The following is a 17607-nucleotide window of genomic DNA, read 5'->3' as shown; positions in this document are numbered from 1 at the left end:
CCAGTACGTTTCCGAGCACAATTCAAAGTGTTGGTGCTGACCTTTAAAGCCCTAAACGGCCTCGGTCCTGTATACCTGAAGGAGCATCTCCACCCCCATCGTTCTGCCCGGACACTGAGGTCCAGCGCCGAGGGCCTTCTGGCGGTTCCCTCGCTACGAGAAGCCAAGTTACAGGGAACCAGGCAGAGGGTCTTCTCGGTAGTGGCACCCGCCCTGTGGAATGCCCTCCCACCAGATGTCAAAGAGAAAAACAACTACCAGACTTTTAGAAGACATCTGAAGGTAGCTCTGTTTAGGGAAGCTTTTAATGTTTAATAGATTATTGTATTCTAATATTCTGTTGGAAGCTGCCCATAGTGGCTAGGGAAACCCAGCCAGATGGGCGGGGTATAAATAAATTATTTATTATTATTATTATTATTATTATTACTACTACTACTACTACAGGCAAAGACTACACACAGCTGAATGGCCTGACCACTCTCAGCACCAAATCCTCTTCCTCCAGTTGTATGACTTACCTCTGGACCAGGCTCCCAAAGAGCAGTTGCAGGACCTTCTGCATGTTCTCCGTGCACAGCCAGCTCCAGTGATCCACCATAACCAGGCGGAGGAGGTCCAAGGCAACATCCGCCAGTAATGTCTCTGACTCTGCCAAAGTCAAGGTAGCACAAAGGGAAGATAAGGAACTGCCTTGCACCAGGTGAGGCCGTTGGCCCATCCATCCAGACTAGGGATGGGGAAACCTGTGGCTCTCCAGGGCTACAACTCCCATCATCCCCAACCAATGGCCAAGCTGGTGGGACTTGATGGGAGTCCAACAACATCTAAAGGGCCATTAAGTTCCCCATCCCTGTGCTAAACCACAGTTTAGCACATCAGCAGCAGAAAGTGTCTAGCTTTAACACTCCCTTCCCCCCACTTCTGCTCAGCTGGGGGGACTTCATAAGGCCAGCTTTTGTATTGTCCAAACCTGACTTAAATATACCCGAAACAGGGGCTTCCGGGTTCAGCGCCAGCGCCGATCGGCGGGGTTTCGTCTCGTCTCCGAGACGGCCCGTCCCTGCTAGGAGTGGGGAGGGCAGCGAGAGCGACGCTGCGCCCCTTAGAACCTCGGGAAGGGCGTCCCGGGGGCAAATTTGCTCGGCACAGCCCCAATCCGGACTCCCCAACCCTTCGGCTAGCTCTAATAAGAGCTCCGGAGCGAGGAGGGTAGAAGTCGCGGGGGCCATTTTGAGCGGCAACGTTATTCTAGCAGGGAGAAGCTTCAAGCCGAAGGCGGAGAGCGCTGGATTCTTCCGAAAATAAAACGATTGGAAAAGACTGTAAGTAACCTCACGATTTGGATTATAAAACAATTTGGATCTGGGAGAGAGGGGAGAAAAGAGGAAGCCACCCCCCCCCCCACAGCAACAAAAGAGACAGTAAATAGAAACCCAAAGCCGTAAACAGAAGATTTGCAATTCAAAAGGATCCCTCAAAGGCATCAAAGAGAATCTCCCCTTTGATGCAGGGTGAAAGGGGAGAGAGACTGTGGTTTATGACTGCCCTGCAGCAAGAGGTAAAGGCTAAGAAAAACCTTTCTTTTCCTCGGGAGCCGGCAGCCCAGACAACCCAGTGAGTTGATCAGGATTTATAAGTCAATTTTTATTTCACTTTGTATTTCTGGACTTTGTGGAATTTCTTTTTTGGTTTAAATGTCTGTGAAATGTGAGTTCGAACTTTATTGTTAATAAGACTTGAAGAATGCAGCCAGCTTGTTAAAATGGAGTCGAGAAAATAAACTGTGATCATATTCCACCCCACGTGACAAGTTTTGACCTTGGCAGGATTGAATTATGTCAACAAAAAAGTGTTCCTCTGAGTTCCAGCGGTCTGTTTTGACCTTAATGTGGGAAACAAGAATAGAGCTATGTCAAGAGGAGACACGACGGCAAGAGTTACAGCAAAAATTTCAGATGGTGATGGCAGAATATGATTTTTTAGAAGATGAAGCTTTTGACACTGAAAAAGATGAATGTGAGAATGACAATGATGGTGACTGTGATTTGGAAGGAAAAGATGAAGATGAGGACTGTGATGATTCAACACAAAATGAAGCACACCACGAAAAAAATGATGACTTTACTCTACAAAAAGTTGGATGGAGTGCCCTGCCTTTGAGGGGGGCACGATTGGTATTATTGGAACTCCAGAACGCCCACAGGGAAGAAGGAAAAAATATGCAGCGAAGAGAAGAAATTCAGGGGTCCTGTATGGTGGCCTGGATGGCAAAAGACTGTAAACAGGGGGGGGGGGGGGTGAAGGGAAAGTGATGTTGTGATTATAAGGATGGATCAACAGGTTTATAACTGGTCTGCTGATTATGGAATTTGCTGGATTGGGGGGGTGGAGCCGGTAATCGGGGATGTAAGGTTAAATTGAGAATAGTTATAGTTTTAAAAGTGAATGGATTTTGGAAAATGTGAAAATATGGAGGCTTATAGAGGGAGAAAAAATTAGGCACGGGAAGATAAAATGGGAGTTTGATTTTTCAGTGATTTGAATATTAGATGAAAATGTTAACAATTGATTTATAAGTTGTATAAGTTATAAAGGTGTATTTTTATAAAGTAAGAAACTGTTGCAGATGATAAAAAAGTGATGAAAACCGGGGAAGGGGGGGGAGGGGAAGCCCACAAAATATGGTTTTACAATTATGAATGTAAGAAAAATTTTTCTGTTTTGTATTGTTTTTTTCTCTTTTTTTGCCCTTTCTTTTTTCTCTTTTTTCCTATTTCTATTTTTCTCTTTTTTTGGTATGACAATAGATGGTTGGATGGATGGCCTCCTGCGTACTGCCCTGGTTTGCTGGAGCTCCCTGGTGGCAGGGGGGGGCTTTGGGGTCAGGGGAGGGGGAGGAGGACAGAAATCCAAGCATAAAATGGACCATCTCTGACTGTTCACATACATGGGATACTTCTGTGGCAGGGGAGGACCCATGTGGGTGGGGAGGAAGGAGGTGGAAAAGGTGTTTATGTATGTACCGTTTTTTTTCTTTTTTTTGTATTTTGTAAAATTAATAAAAAGTATGTTTAAAAATATATATATATATACCCGAAACAAGTTGACCTAGTTGATATGAACCTAGCTTGTTTCAACAAACCATAGTTAATGTTCAGTACCTTTCAGGATTCGGACAATGCAATAAACCATGACTAGCTCAAACTGCAAGCAAAATCTTCTGAACCTCTTGCAGCTATGGCCACGAGGAGAATGCAGTTCACACCAAGTTGCTCTCATAAAGCTAAATTATGCTTCAGTGCAGGAGTGGAGAAGCATTTTTTTATTGAGCCCAACCAAGGATATGCATCTTTGTGTTTGCCTTCTCACAGGCAAGGGGTGTGTGTGTGTGTGTGTGTACACCTCTTGGGGGCATCCTTCTGGGGGCTGCCAGCCAGTGTAGACAATATTGAGCTAGATGGACCAATGATCTGACTCCAAGTAAGCCACCATCAGGACAGCTCTGTACCAGCTCTCAGGCTATTGAGTCACCTGTCAGCATTGGGTGGTCCCAGAAGCAAACATGAGCAGAGCAACAGATCCAACGTTTATCTATCCATTGCAACCAGGCAAATGAAAGAAATTTCGCCTGGCCATCCATCCACTCCAGCAAGCAGCCCCGTCACAGCTCAAGGGCACATTCCAGCCAGTCAGGAGGAGGATATGGAGCAGGGCCAATGAGGGGCATGACTACTGCATTTCTTGGAGGGACAGAGGGACCGGCTATTGAGCAGCCTTAAGTCAGCGTTCCAGCTATGCCATTAATTTGCTATGGCTGCCTATTCCCCATTTCCTCCGTTCCTTTAATTCATGGTGGTCCGCTGCCACCTTGTGGTAGCATCCTGAGTCAGCAGCGGAGACCATCATGCACAGAGCAAACAGCCCTGTTTCAATGACTCTGTTGCTCATCACAGCATAAGTCAATTTCAGAATGGGAAGGGATTCGGGGAAAGGGTTGAATGTTTGAGGAACAGAAGGAGAGGCCTCCCGAGAAGGAGCGTCCAACTGGGATCCATCTCTACGTTTTGGCTTCAATTACCCCGCTTTGACTCTCCTCTTCCCCGCCCGCTAGGTCAGCGGAAGAGAAGAGATTCACGTTCCGGACATCTCTGGAAAACCCAGGCATTTCTCCAGAAGAGTCTTCCTCTCCAGAATATTCTAACCCTGATTTTAAGCAGAGCTTGGATGACCATCTGTCACAGGTGCTTCAGTTGAGATACTTGAATTGTAGGCGGCTGGACAATGACTCTCCGCGTCCCTTCCAACTCTACAATTTTATGATTCTTACATGCTCCACAGTTAGCTCAGGAGAGCAGGGCCTTTAATGTGGCTGCCCCTGTTCAGGAGAGCAGGGCCTTTAATGTGGCTGCCCCTGTTCTGCGGAACAGCATCCCTGTTGAGATATACAACAGGTGCCTGCTCTCTGTTGCTTCTGCGAACAACTGAGGACATTTTTGCTCCAACAGGCTTTCCCAGCCAGATGAATGGGTCTCTGCCATGAGTGTCTGCTTCGCATGGTTTTTAAATGTATCTGTTGTCATTTTCTGTGTTGTTGCTGGGTTTTTTTTTGTAATTTTTGTAATTGATTAATTGAAGGGAAGATTACAGGCCAGTGGAAAAATACAGGCTAAGTTCCCTATCCAAGCCAGGGCCTCACCTGGGGTAGAGGTGTTAAAATGACAAAAGGTGTTGATGACCCACCTGAGAGGAATTCTTGGGCCTGGGCAGAGAGAGGCTACCAGGGTAACTGGATGTAAAGTGACAGGAAAAGAGATTCTTTAGCAAGTTGTGCCGGGAAGAAGAGGGGAGAGGAAAAAAGACTGAGATCCATCTTGGGCGGGCTGGCTGGAGGGAGCCTGGCTGAGATGCCTTGGACTCCAGTCCAGCCGCACTGCCGTGGGGAACAAGCCCTGCTTGAGACGACCATGCTGCAAGATTTGAACACCCTCCCTGCAGACTGAAGGTGTAAATAGGTGAGTAAATCATATTTCTTAAAGCTACACCAGTCTTCACCGCGTCTTCAGTTCTGCAAAGGAGCACAGACCTTGGCTGAGGGTCCAGACCCCTGGAATCCCATGCATGGCTTGGCGGGGATTGGGGTGGCCGGTAACAAGAGTAAGAGGCGAAACAGGAACAGACCACAGGTTAGAATTCTTACCTGGATTGCTGCTGCCCTCTGCTGGCTGCTGTGGCACCTTCACGATGTCCAAACTGGATGGACGTCTAAAGGCATTAGCCTCTCTGTCTCCCTCGCCCTCTGGGCTCTCGTCAAACATGGCCTCCATCAGCTTCTCCTGCTTCTGGATGAAGGACTCCATCCTTGCTAGAGACAGGAACTCTGAGACCTGAGAGAAGAAGGAGCCGGTCACTGCCACAGTCGCTGCCTCTCAGCCTACCTCTCAGGGTTGTGGTGAGGATAAACACAGGAAGGAGTGAACCACATGGCCCACTTGGAGCGCCTCAGTGGGAAGGCAGGATAGAAATGTAGTAAATCATAACAACAGGGCAAGATAGAAATCAAACATGAAATTTCTGGAATGTGGATAACAGGGGAAAATATTTCACACAGAACTATGAAGACGAAAGTTTGAACAGACCAGTGGTTGTAAACATAAATGAAAATTAAGTGAAGGATTAACATCGGAATGGTTTATTGACTAATTAAGAAATGCAATGTGATGTTAGAGGATTAGCACTCCACAAAATTCAGATCATGGGAAGTCACCCAAAGATATATAATTTGGCTTTTTTATTGTAATTTGGAATGTTTCAATGTGGTTCTTATTGGATTACTAAAATGGAAAACTCAATAAATATTATTACCCAAAATTGAAATTGAATAAATAAAAATAAACTAAATGAAGAACAATGGAAACAACTCAGTCCTGGACTGCTTGCTGAAGCGACTCAGTGGGCTGGCTCCTGCGGGGAGCAAGGATTCATGGATAGCTCAGTTGGTTACAGCATGGTGCTGATAACGCCAAGGTCGCAGGTTCGATCTCCGTAAGGGACAACTGTGTATTCCTGCATTGCAAGGGGTTGGACTGGATGATCCCCAGGGTCCCTTCTAAACTCTACACTTCTATGATTCAGATTTTCTCAGGCATGTGTGCACACTTACAGCGGTGCCTTCCTTGAAAGAATATGCAATCTTCTCCTGCGCTCCAGGCACATTCAGGACAGGAGCAATTTTGCTGGATGCAAATCTCAGCCTAGGCCTGCGAAAGGGAAAACCCCAGAATTGTTATTTAACTGTTATAACCAGTCTTTCCTCCAAAGAGCTCAAGGCTGGCTCACACAGGCAGGTTCCTTGACTTAGCTATTGGTAGCTGAATGTGTGAACTCTGCTGTACCCAAAGTTATTTTACATAACGTCATAAAGGCAAGAGGAGTAAAAATACAAGATAATAATAATAAAGCTTAAAAAAAGAATGACTAGCATAAAATATATTCCAATGCACCTAGTCCCCTTTTCAAGTCATTTAACCCAGTGACCAACATTTACTCTCACACAAATATTTCCACATGCCCTGAGTGAAGGAATGCTTTACCTGTCCCTAATCTCCTAGCAATTACTTTCACTGGGCAATCCCAAGTTCTAGCATGGCCTGGATAGTTTAGTTGGTTAGAGTGTGGTGCTGATAATACCAAGGTTGTGGGTTCAATACCCCTATGGGACAGCTGCGTATTCCTGCAATGCGGGGGGTTGGACTAGATGATCCTCAGTGTCCCTTCAAACTCCACAATTCTGTGATTTTATTATGTCTCCTAGATTGTAGGTCCAAAACAAAGGCTGATTTGGTTTAAAAAATTAAAATCTGTGTACAGTGCCTTTTATAAGGACACAACCACAAGATAAGCAAATTTAGCATTCATATGTGTGCACTTACATTGATGTGCTTTAGAGAAAAGGTACTCATTACTATTGAGTTGAACCTCCAAGAATCGTAGAAAATTCCTGCTAACAAAATGTTAACGAGGCATTTGGAAAAGGCAGCAATAGGAACAAGCCAGGGGGAGCGACCAAAGGCCAGAAAAATAGAGTCTGTTCCCAATTGTGGCATCATGTAGGGTGGTCGCTTTTGCATTGCCAAAAACAAACAAGCAATAGGACACTGATTGATATGTACAGAGGAAAACATAGCTGAAATCTTTACTATAATTTAAATCAGTGTTTTTTTCCGGGGCCTTTTGGTTCCATAAGCTCATTCCCAGTGCTCCCACCCTACCTTATTAAAAGCATTCTTCAAACTAGTGTTTTGCATGACCCGCATGCTCAATCTAATGTTCAGGTACTAGCACCTGATGAGCAAATTCCCAACTATGATTGATTTAATTTAGCAGACCCCAAAATAGCCCCAAGGTGACTTACAAAAGTATAAAAGATAGAAAACAGAACTCGGCAAACAATCATAACTGTTCAAGGCCTTCTTGAAAACTCCCTGTTTCCAGGATTATCTTTAAACTAAACTGGAAAGATTTTGTAACAGGTGCTGCCTTCAAACATTTTTGTCTGGACAGGAGGGCACCCAGAATCAGCCTAGCTAACACCACAATCTGCAAGGAAGCAGTTTCAGCCCCCTGATTTATTAATTTTGCCTTTTCTGCATCTGTTCCCATCTGCGAAATATGCTTTCTGATATGGGGGTATCCAGAGCTTGATTCAAAATGCAGCAGATATACAGGTGGGGGCTCCTCCCCAAGGACACTGAATTGTACACACCGCACAGCTTTTGGAAGGGCAATTTAAAAGCAGGATTCCCAAACACCCAGACACACATCGGATAACTGCAAAATCCGCTGTCAAATCTACGGCTGTGGGGAGACTCTATTTATTTGGAAGGGGTCTACTGGCTTCCTAGACAAAGCAAGAAGTCTGTTGATTGCTAAGGAATGTCCTTTCCTGCCAAGATTTCTCTCGTTTTGGAAGAATGCAATTCTCCCCGTTGGATTGCTTTCCTGAAGTGAAATCTCCTTCCAGGAAGAAAAAATAATAATGCTACAGATACCAGCACAGGGATGACAACACTCCTAATTCCAGCAAAGACTCAGTGATTGCCTCAATCGGCCTGCATGTGTTCAGTAATGGCAAACACTGACTGCCAACTAGCCAGCTACTCTTCCAGATAAAGGAGCCGAGTGTCCGTGGCTTCCACGAATGGTTGCCTCCGAACAACATGTGGCGCTCGGTGGAAAACTCGGGATAGGATCCTTTTGTGTGGCCAAAAATAGAACCTTGCATGGCTTGGTTTCGGCACTCAACGAGTGCCAGTCTAATAATCATCCTGCCAAGTCAAGTGCTAAAGACATTCCTGGATGCAACGTGGTCCAATGCGTGGCCCAAGGGCTATATGCGACCCTCGGTGTCTTTCTGGTGGCCTTGGGCGACATTTGATGCCCCCCCCCCGCCCTCCCACTGTCTTCCTAAAGCTGGGTAAGGAGGTGCTTGGCCTTGGGAAGGAAGCATGAGGCCTCTAACAAGGTCCCAGAGTCCTTCAGCCTTCTTCCCAAAGCCTAGGGAGCACTTTCCCAGCTTTGGGAGGGAGGGTGGGAGGGCTGTGGGGGCGGGCGTACTTTTTTCGGCACCTTGTGCAACTAAGCCGCAAGACCAGGTTCAGGCGGCATGCTAAGCCAAGCTACGGTTTCCCTCGGGGTGGCAAAGCAGCACAACGGCCGCAGAGGGGCAAACTGGCTGCAATCCGCTCCCAAGGGAGCCCACCCGAAACCATGGTTTGGCTCAGTATGATGTGTGAACCAGGCCAGAAATTCTGGGTGCATCATCTCATCTCTGGGGCCTGCTTTCTCCCTGAGTTCCCCTGCAGGCAATTCCACCCCATACCTCTGCAGTCCGAAGTGTTAAAACTAGTGCTGAACTTGAAATGCTTAGCAGTTTTCTCACCCGACATTACTTCATACAGCCAAGTATCCACTCAGAAAGAAGGTAAATGTTCAACGCTAATGGGAGGATTGTCCCCCACTGGCACCCTTACTTGCTAGCCTTCTTCCCTTCGTTCTGGGGCTTCCCATCCACCTCGGCTTCACTGAGCTCTTCCGTCGGGCTCTGCGGCTCAGACCGGGGGAAGGCCGTTTTCAAAGTGTCCACAATGGCGTTCATCACAATCTGCAAAAAGGACGGGGAAAAGAGGAGAGGGGCGTTCAGCTGAAAAAGGGATTGCAGGAGACCTTTTCACATTGCCAGGGCCAAAGTTCTGCCCTCCCCATTTTCACACTGAATGGTTTAAAATGTATGGAACCGATCTTGGGTTATTTGAACGGGATTTATTGCTCTTTTTAAAGTTTTGCATTGGTGCTCTGAGCACACTTACCTTGTCAATCCTGGAGACCACAAAGGGCTTCTTGACGAAGGCGATCCTGGCGTCTGTGTTCAGGGCCAGGAATTCTTGCATTTCCTCGCTATTGGCAATCTCAGGAATAGCACAGAGTTGCTGGAAGAAGAAGAAGAATGCTCTCTCGGTCAGTTTAGGAGCACGCTTGGGCAGACTTTAACCAGGGTTAGCCACAGCCACAACCAGCAGTGGAAACAAGTAGAAGGCCCCTAAACACTGGTCTATTGTTTTATATAACAATGTAAAACAGCCAGTGGTGCCTTACCCCTGCACGACCTGGTTTACATGTGGGAATATTGCACTAGCTTTCCTGACTGTAATGCTAGTGGCTTCTGTCCCATTTCCTAATGCTCTTTCCATAGAATTGTAGAGATGGAAGGGACCCCCAAGGGCCATCTAGTCCAACCCCCCGCAAATGCAGAAATCACGGCTGAAGAATCCCTGGCCGATGGCCATCCAACCTCTGTTTGAAAACATGCCACTGTGGTACCTGTTGCATCTTGGAATTGTGGCTTTTTCGCCGATATACTGGCATACTGTGCTAAATTCCAGTGAGTGTGGTGCAACACGACAACGGACGCCATTGGACCATGTCACTGTCCCCCCCCCCTTTCCACAAATGCCTGCTTGTTTTTCCACCATGATGACCCCGTGAAAACAACAGGAAATAACTGCATGCTGGTATACCACCCCAAACTCTGAAACGTTGCCGTGATTTTCCAGGCTAAGGGGGCCGCAAACAGATTTTTCCTGGAATCCGACAACATGGAAATGAGCCATTAACATTCGCTATGTTCCACTAGGTTTTTGTAAGTGGGCTTTACACCATGTGGCTATAATATAATGCGGAAAGTTTGGGAAATGTTGGGCAAATTGAGTAAGCTGCCGTGTGAAAGGTCTCTCCTAGCCTTACTACAGTGACAAGGCTCACTCCACCCTTGCTTTAATGATCTGGTTTGCACAACACAGTAAGCCAAAGCATAGTTTAGAACGAGCTCCCAGGGAGATAATGGCCACTTTGCTCCTCCTTAGTAGTTTTGCTGCTGTGCCACCCTGAGCTAAGCCAAGGTTTAGAGCAGACACAGGCCTGTGGCTAAGTACTCTCCTCACTAACCATGAGTTGTGGGAAAGAGCAAACCTTGGTTCCCCTCTGCATGGCCCCCAGTAAACCATGGTTTGCCTTACCATGTTCTGGGAACCAAGCAACTGTCTGGAAGCCCCACTCTTTAAAATGACTGAACCGTGACCCTACCGAGTCCCCTCAGCATGATTTTTTTAAAAAAACTAAAATAAACCTGCTAAGAGATATTACATGGCAAGAGAGGAGAGAAGATCCTTCACCTTCAAGAATGACTCCAAGAGGCTTTTCCTGGCTTCTACTTTATCTGTGTCCATGTTCCCAAAAGGAAGGTCGGGAAAGATCTTCTTTGGACCTTTAATATCTGGAAGTTAGAAAAAATGAAGAAGAAGAAGAAGAAGAAGAAGAAGAAGAAGAAGAAGAAGAAGAAGAAGAAGAAGAAGAAGAAGAAGAAGAAGAAGAAGACACTTTATTGCAATGCTTCATTAATCCTATTAGCTTACTTGTTGCATTTATTTATTTAAATACCGATGTGCCATTTTTCCAAGGAAAAGCCATTTACAACAACAAAAATACAACTGAAGATTTTAAAGAACGTAACTCAAACACAACAGAGGAACAGCCACACACACACACACACACACACACAAAAACTGATACCAAAAACAGTTTTATCAAGCAAAGGCCTTATGGCTCTGATTAATAATACTAAAGATAAATCAAAAAGCTTGTTATTTTCTTTGGGGGGAAGACAAGTGAGGAGAGGAACAGAGGTGTGGCAGGCCACTGGTATGTGTGTTTTGTGAGCAAGAGTTCAAATTCCATCCTTAACATTATCTATCACTCTCAGTCCATGACATGAGATTTTGCAGAAGTGCAGAATTTATTTTCTCCATTTGAACTTACGTCCTGCCACATTTCAACCCCTTGGGTGGATAACATGATGCTAATTGCTCTACTTTATCCCTTGCTACCACAAGACAGCTTGATTATTATTTTTATTTTTCTGAAAGATACACAGAATCAGGCTCTGGAGAGTCTCCAGGAGAAGAGAATTGCAAAAGATTATTGAGCTAGATGGACTCAGCATAGGACCATTTGCCTTTGAGTACCGGATTGGTACAGGAATGGTGTACCAATCTCTGCTGGTCCTAAAGCACAAAGGAGAAATAAGAATGTTTCAGTTACCAGAAGAAAAGGTTGATGGGTCTATATTGGGAACTTGGGGGTCATTTTGGACTCACAGCTATCCATGGAGCGCATGTTAATTCTGTGTCCAGGGCAGCCAGTGTGGTGTAGTTGTTAAGAGCGGTAGACTCGTAATCTGGGGAACCGGGTTCACGTCTCCGCTCCTCCACATGCAGCTGCTGGGTGACCTTGGGCTAGTCACACTTCTTTGAAATCTCTCAGCCCCACTCACCTCACAGAGTGTTTGTTGTGGGGGAGGAAGGGAAAGGAGAATGTTAGCCGCTTTGAGACTCCTTCGGGTAGTGAGAAAGTGGGATATCAAATCCAAACTCTTCTTCTTTAACTGTCTACCAGCTCCATCTGGTACGCAGGCTGAGACCCTACCTGCCCGCAGACTGTCTTGCCAGAGTGGTGCATGCTCTGGTTATCTCCCGCTTGGACTGCTGCAATGCGCTCTACGTGGGGCTACCTTTGAAGGTGACCCGGAAACTACAACTAATCCAGAGACCATATAACACCAGTTGTGAAAGACCTACATTGGCTCCCAGTAAGTTTCCAAGCACAATTCAAAGTGTTGGTGCTGACCTTTAAAGCCCTAAACAGCTTCGGCCCAGTATACTCGAAGGAGTGTCTCCACTCCATCATTCAGCCTGGACACTGAGGTCCTGCTCCGAGGGCCTTCTGGCGGTTCCCTCACTGCAAGAAGTGAAGCTACAGGGAACCAGGCAGGGGGCCTTCTCGGTAGTACCTGCCTTGTGGAACACGCCCCCCCCCCCAATCAAATGTCAAAGAAATAAACAACAATCTGACCTTTAGAAGACATCTGGTTGATGTATTTATTTATTTAGTTAGTTTATTATTTTTATGTTTGGAGCTGCCCAGAGTGGCTGAGGAAACCCAGCCAGATGGGCAGGGTATAAATAATAAATTATTATTATTATTATTATTATTATTATTATTATTATTATTATTATTGATTTCACTATTTTCACCCAACTCCTGATTTTAGCCAAACCATGGCTCCTATAATCTTCTAAAGACAGCAAAAATGAGTATGTTACAAAATGAGATGAGGAGAGAACTATGGGTCCCCTAAAATTTGCTCACTGGGTGAGAGATCTACAATTCCCAGGGTGGTTTAACAATCAATCCCTCTTCCCAGGGAATTCTGGGAACAGTAGGTCTGTAAGGGGGATATGGGATCTCCTAACAACTTTCAGCACCCTTAACAAACTACAGTTCCCAGGATACTTTGGAAGACTCCGTGGCTGCTTCAAGTGGTATTTATGCCGTTTTAAATGTGCAGTGCAGATGGGACCTAAGGCCCCAATGCCATATGCACTTAACTGAAATTAAACAGGAGACTTTCCTAGGGCCACCCTAGGAAAGAGCTCCTGCAGAAAGCAAGACTCAGCACTAACTTTTAATGAACTTCCGCAGGTCTGGCTTCTCCTCCAGCCTCGTTTGCAGGTTCAAGAACTCTCGATATCTCCGATTCACAGTGTGATAAGCCACCTGCTGCAGGCCGCTGGTATTTTCACTGTCCAAAGTCGTCTCATACTGTGGGGGAAAGAGAAGATCACACGTCATTCAAGGAAACCACAGGGAGACTAGACGAAAAGAATTTTCATGCCACTGGATACTTTCTACATGAAAACACAGCAGACATGAGGGTCCAGAAGGAAAACATGGGTGGCAAGCTGGATCCAGACAACCGGATCTGTATTCTCCGCCCCCCCCCATCAGTGTTTGAAACTCAGATATGTAATCTAGACCCCAAATGGCTCCTTAGAGGAGCAGCAAAGAACGCTATAATTTATTGTTGCAGCTTGTCTTCACTTACCTCACCCCACTGCGCTGCTCAGAGGTGTGAAGAATATTCTTACATGAATGGTCCATGTCACCGTTGAGAAAAAGAGGTAGGAATAGGCCTACCAATGTCCCCGAATAAAGCAACTTTTCCTCTTTCAGCTCTCTCCAATCTTGGTCCCCCATATGTTAGTGGACTACGGCCTCCATCGTTCCCAGGCAGCATGGACAAGGGGAGCTATGAACCCAACAACATCAGGGAACCCAAGGCCTGCTCTAGAGAACGGACCTTTCAAGTCTTACAAAAACATTAGAAAAGTGAGCAAGCACCACCCTGCTTGTGACTGACATGTAGGCGCAGCAGATTCTGCTTTTCTGACTCCCACTGACTGCACTACTCAATCGGTAGAGCATGAGACTCTTAATCTCAAGGTCGTGGTTTCTGAGCCCCATGTTGGGCCAAATATCCCTGCATTGCAGGGGGTTGGACTAGAGGACCCTCGTGGTTCCCTTCCAACTCCTAGGATTTTATGATACCACGAAAAGAGGAGCGACTGGGTTACCTTCACAGTATACAAGGTGTAGGGGTGGAATCCTGTCCCGCTGTGCTCTCGGGTGGTGATGGTGCCAGTTATGCGCAGGTTTTGGATGACGACAGGCCCATCGGGGCTGCTGAGCGGCTCAAAGCTGAAGGTGCCCAAGGGGGCGGTGGGGGACGAAGACAGCAACCCTGGCAGCTGGGCAAGGTCTTGAGGGCTGTGGGCCAGGCTTTCGGTAGCCGCCAGCTCCTTGTCCAGGTAGGACGGCCGCCTGAGGAATGTCTTCTCCGGGTCTTCCAATAGAGCCGTCAGTGAAGCCAAGCTCTCCTCCTTCTCCTCGGCAGCCTCGATCTGGATGTCGGGGCAGGGGCTCAAGGAGGGGATTCGGGGCCTCATTTCGGAGCTGGACCCGGCAGCGTACTCTGAGTACCTGCCCTTGACACCCAGGCCATCCTCTTGAAACAAGCTGTCAGGTCCCTCCAGGGCGGCGAGGGACTCTACAAGGAATTCCTCCCGGGGCATGAGCCCTGCAGAGTCCTTTCCTACTTCGGACACGGGAGATTCAACTTCCAGGTCTTCACCGGGGAAGAAGGACTCCAGGGTATCAGGCTGGAGGCAGGGCACGGATGAGGTGCTAACTCTCCTACTATCCACGTCAGCACTCAGCTCTCTGCTGAAAGGCTCCCTCCCCTCCGACAAATGGCACTCCAAGCCGTCAAGTGCATCTCCGATCGATGGCTCGGAATTCCTTGGGGAAACTGCCCTGTTCTCCAGGGCAGCTTCCGACAGAAACGCCAGCGGCAATGAACTGGGTACCGCAGGCTGGCATGGAGAAAGAGCTGGCGCCGTCTCCGGCTTCTCATTCCCTCCAGCTGCTTTGATCTTAGAGAAAATCCCAATCAGCAGCAGGTTGAGCCAGTCGGGGTCCGCCATCTTGTTGATCATGGGCAGCAGAACGTTGCAGGTCACCAGCTCCACCACCACAAAGCGCCCAGTCCTGGTCTCCAGGTGCGGTTCAGGCACCAGAACGCGCAGAAGCAAGTCCACGATGCGCCGAGCATAATCCACCTCGCTGGCAGGGCTCTGGACAGCCACGTGGGGCTCTGACAGTTCTGAGTACGCTCGCCATAGGTGATCGGCCCTCTGGGCAGGGTCTCCAGAGCTCTGCCCCATCTCTGCTTTCTCCCGGGCTTTCTTGTAAGTCTGAAGGTGGCAACCTCCCAGCAGGAGCACCTTCTGGGTCAGAGCCTGTTTGTCTACCAAGGCCATCCGCCTCTTGAGCTCCACAGCCAGGCCCATCATGGCCTTTTTCACCTCGTCCTCGAAGCCCCGCTCGTTGCTCACCGACCGATACCAGGAGGACACAAAATCCCGAACGATCTTCCCGATCATGCCCTCGATCTCCTTGTCCAGCTGCTGCTCCGCGTCGGGGTTCGGAGGGCTGCTCTCGAGGAGGAGGAACCTCTCCAGGTGGACTCTGCTGCTGGTCCCAATCACTGCCTGGGAACCCAGCCAGCCACCCAGCACCGCCAGCAGCCCCGAGAGGATGCAAAGCAACCAGACATTGACCAGCAAGTGGACGACCAGCAGCCATCCCAGCACGGCCCCCACGGCTAGCAGCTTCCGGCTGCCTGTCACGTCGCCCAAGCCAGCACCCGGATCCCGGATCCTTAGCATTTTCTGTCTCGCCCCCCAACTTCTTCCTAGTTAATAAAGTAGCATGGCTCTCTCTTGGCTAGCGAAGGCTTGGATTTAAATAGGCATGTTTATTATTTTTAATATTAGTGCTCACATATTTACAGCAGCATGGATGCTGCGATTGCCAGAGCAAAGGCTTATTAGTTCAGCCACTTTTTTCCAGTTAATAAAGCAGCATTCAATCTCATTGCTATCCAAGAAAGCTCACCCAAGTTGGATTTAAAGAAGCATTTCTTTCGATTATGATGATGATGATGATGTTCGCTAATAGATTTAAAGCAACAGGGAGCCTGCAAGTACCATCTGGCTTCAGGGCAAAGCCTTATTTAAGCTGCCTGGAAAGGCTGACAAGCCAAGCTGAGCACCGGGGAAAGTTGCAAGGCAAAGATAAAGGACAACAAGAAGAAGCACGCAAGCTGCAAAGGGAAAGCGCCCTCTCCCGCGCTCGGTATTTGCGAGGTAGCAAACGGCTCTCGTCGTAGAAAGAACTCCCCGAACTTCTTCCCCCCTTGAAACAATCCCGGGGAATGTGGCGATGGCAGCGCTGCTGGTTTTCGCGAAGACCGACGAGGCTTGCTTTTCTGCGCAGCTAGACGTTCAACGCCGCCTCTCCCTCCCCGCTTCGCTTTGCAGCGCGCGGAAGGTCAGTCCCGGGGGCTTCCCAAAGCGCGCTCCCAGTTTTTCGCCGCGCCGGTCTGCCCGGATCAAGGCGGCGCAGGAAGGCTCCGAGTCCCGGCCGGGCTTCCGGGAGCTTCCTGGGTCTCGCTGCTAAAGAGGCGTCCGGGCGGCGAGGCGGAGCGGCAGAGCCACGGCGGAGGCGGCAGCAGTGCCATCTGGCGACCGACGCCCGACGCTGGAAAGGTGCTTTCCAAACCATCCACATTATTTCATTCAAATACACGTGTGTGTGTGTGTCCATATATATATGGATGGTTTGGAGGGAAGCCGTCCTTCGGTTGAATAGAATAGAATAGAATAGAATAGAATAGAATAGAATAGAATAGAATAGAATAGAATAGAATAATTTGTGTGTGTGTGTGTGTGTGTGTGTGAGAGAGAGAGAGAGAGAGAGAGAGAGAAAACTGTTGATACGCTTGGGCCAAGTCCAGTTTGCCAAAGATTTTTGACCCAGCCAGGGTGGCGAGGACATGGCTGACCACTGGCACTGGGTATGCATGAGCCGTGAGAGCCTTGTTTATGGTGCATTTGTAGTCTGCACAGATGCGGACCGAACCGTTAGGCTTGACGGGTGTGACAATTGGAGTTTCCCAGGGGGCGTTGGGCACCGGCTCCAGCACTCCTTGCTCCACGAGCCGGTCCAATTCCTCGTCTATGCGGGGTTTCAGGGCGAACGGGACCCGGCGGGCCTTGTGCCTGATGGGTCGTACAGCGGGGTCTAGCTGTAGGGCAATGGGGGGTCCTGTATATCGTCCCAATGCCCCATCGAAAACCCCTGGAAACTCTTTGCATATGGCGTCCACGTCCACTTGTAAGCTAGTGCGGTTCACCCCGGTAACGGCTAGCCCCAGAGGTCCAAACCATGCCAGTCCCAGTAAGCTAACATAGGGGCCCTTAACTACCAGCAAGTCCAATTGTTGCTTTCGCCCTCGATATTGCACCCTGAAGGTCCCCACCCCCATTGTAGGGACCTTACGTTTCTGGAAGTCCCGGAGGGTGAATGGGGCCGGCCTTAGTTTGGGACCCCCATTAGGGCACAGTTCCCTTAATGTTCGGGCCGAGATTATGGATAGAGTTGAACCCGTGTCCAGCTCCATGCGGCATGGGGCTCCCTCTATCTGTACCTCTATATAAATTTTCTCTGTGCTGGGATGGGGCAACTGGAATACCTGGTAGTCCGTGATCTCCGTCGAGTTGCCTTGGTGCATGGTGCCGTGTGACCTGGGGC

At 48.2% G+C, this 17607-nt stretch overlaps 1 protein-coding gene across 2 annotated transcripts in view; it reads right to left on the bottom strand.

The window, feature by feature from the left end:
- Window positions 1–16450, bottom strand: part of SNX19 (sorting nexin 19) — a 45487-nt gene extending 29037 nt beyond the window's left edge. The window contains exons 1-8 of one of the 2 annotated variants that reach the window (XM_060268619.2): window positions 14028–16450; window positions 13077–13215; window positions 10731–10831; window positions 9369–9488; window positions 9033–9163; window positions 6164–6260; window positions 5201–5387; window positions 522–651 (exon numbers count right to left, since the gene is read on the bottom strand). In XM_060268619.2, coding sequence (XP_060124602.1) covers window positions 522–651; window positions 5201–5387; window positions 6164–6260; window positions 9033–9163; window positions 9369–9488; window positions 10731–10831; window positions 13077–13215; window positions 14028–15680 — 2558 coding nt within the window. In that variant the 5' untranslated portion in view covers window positions 15681–16450. The remainder of the gene's footprint in view (window positions 1–521; window positions 652–5200; window positions 5388–6163; window positions 6261–9032; window positions 9164–9368; window positions 9489–10730; window positions 10832–13076; window positions 13216–14027) is intronic. The other variant, XM_088657538.1, reaches the window with a different exon arrangement.
- Between the last annotated feature and the right edge of the window lie 1157 nt (window positions 16451–17607).

Source organism: Zootoca vivipara, chromosome 14 (genome assembly GCF_965207765.1).
Source record: "Zootoca vivipara chromosome 14, rZooViv2.hap1.1, whole genome shotgun sequence".
NCBI lineage: Eukaryota > Metazoa > Chordata > Lepidosauria > Squamata > Lacertidae > Zootoca > Zootoca vivipara.
The sequence above is the reverse complement of the archived record's forward strand: the minus strand, read 5'-3'. Positions and strand labels throughout refer to the sequence as shown.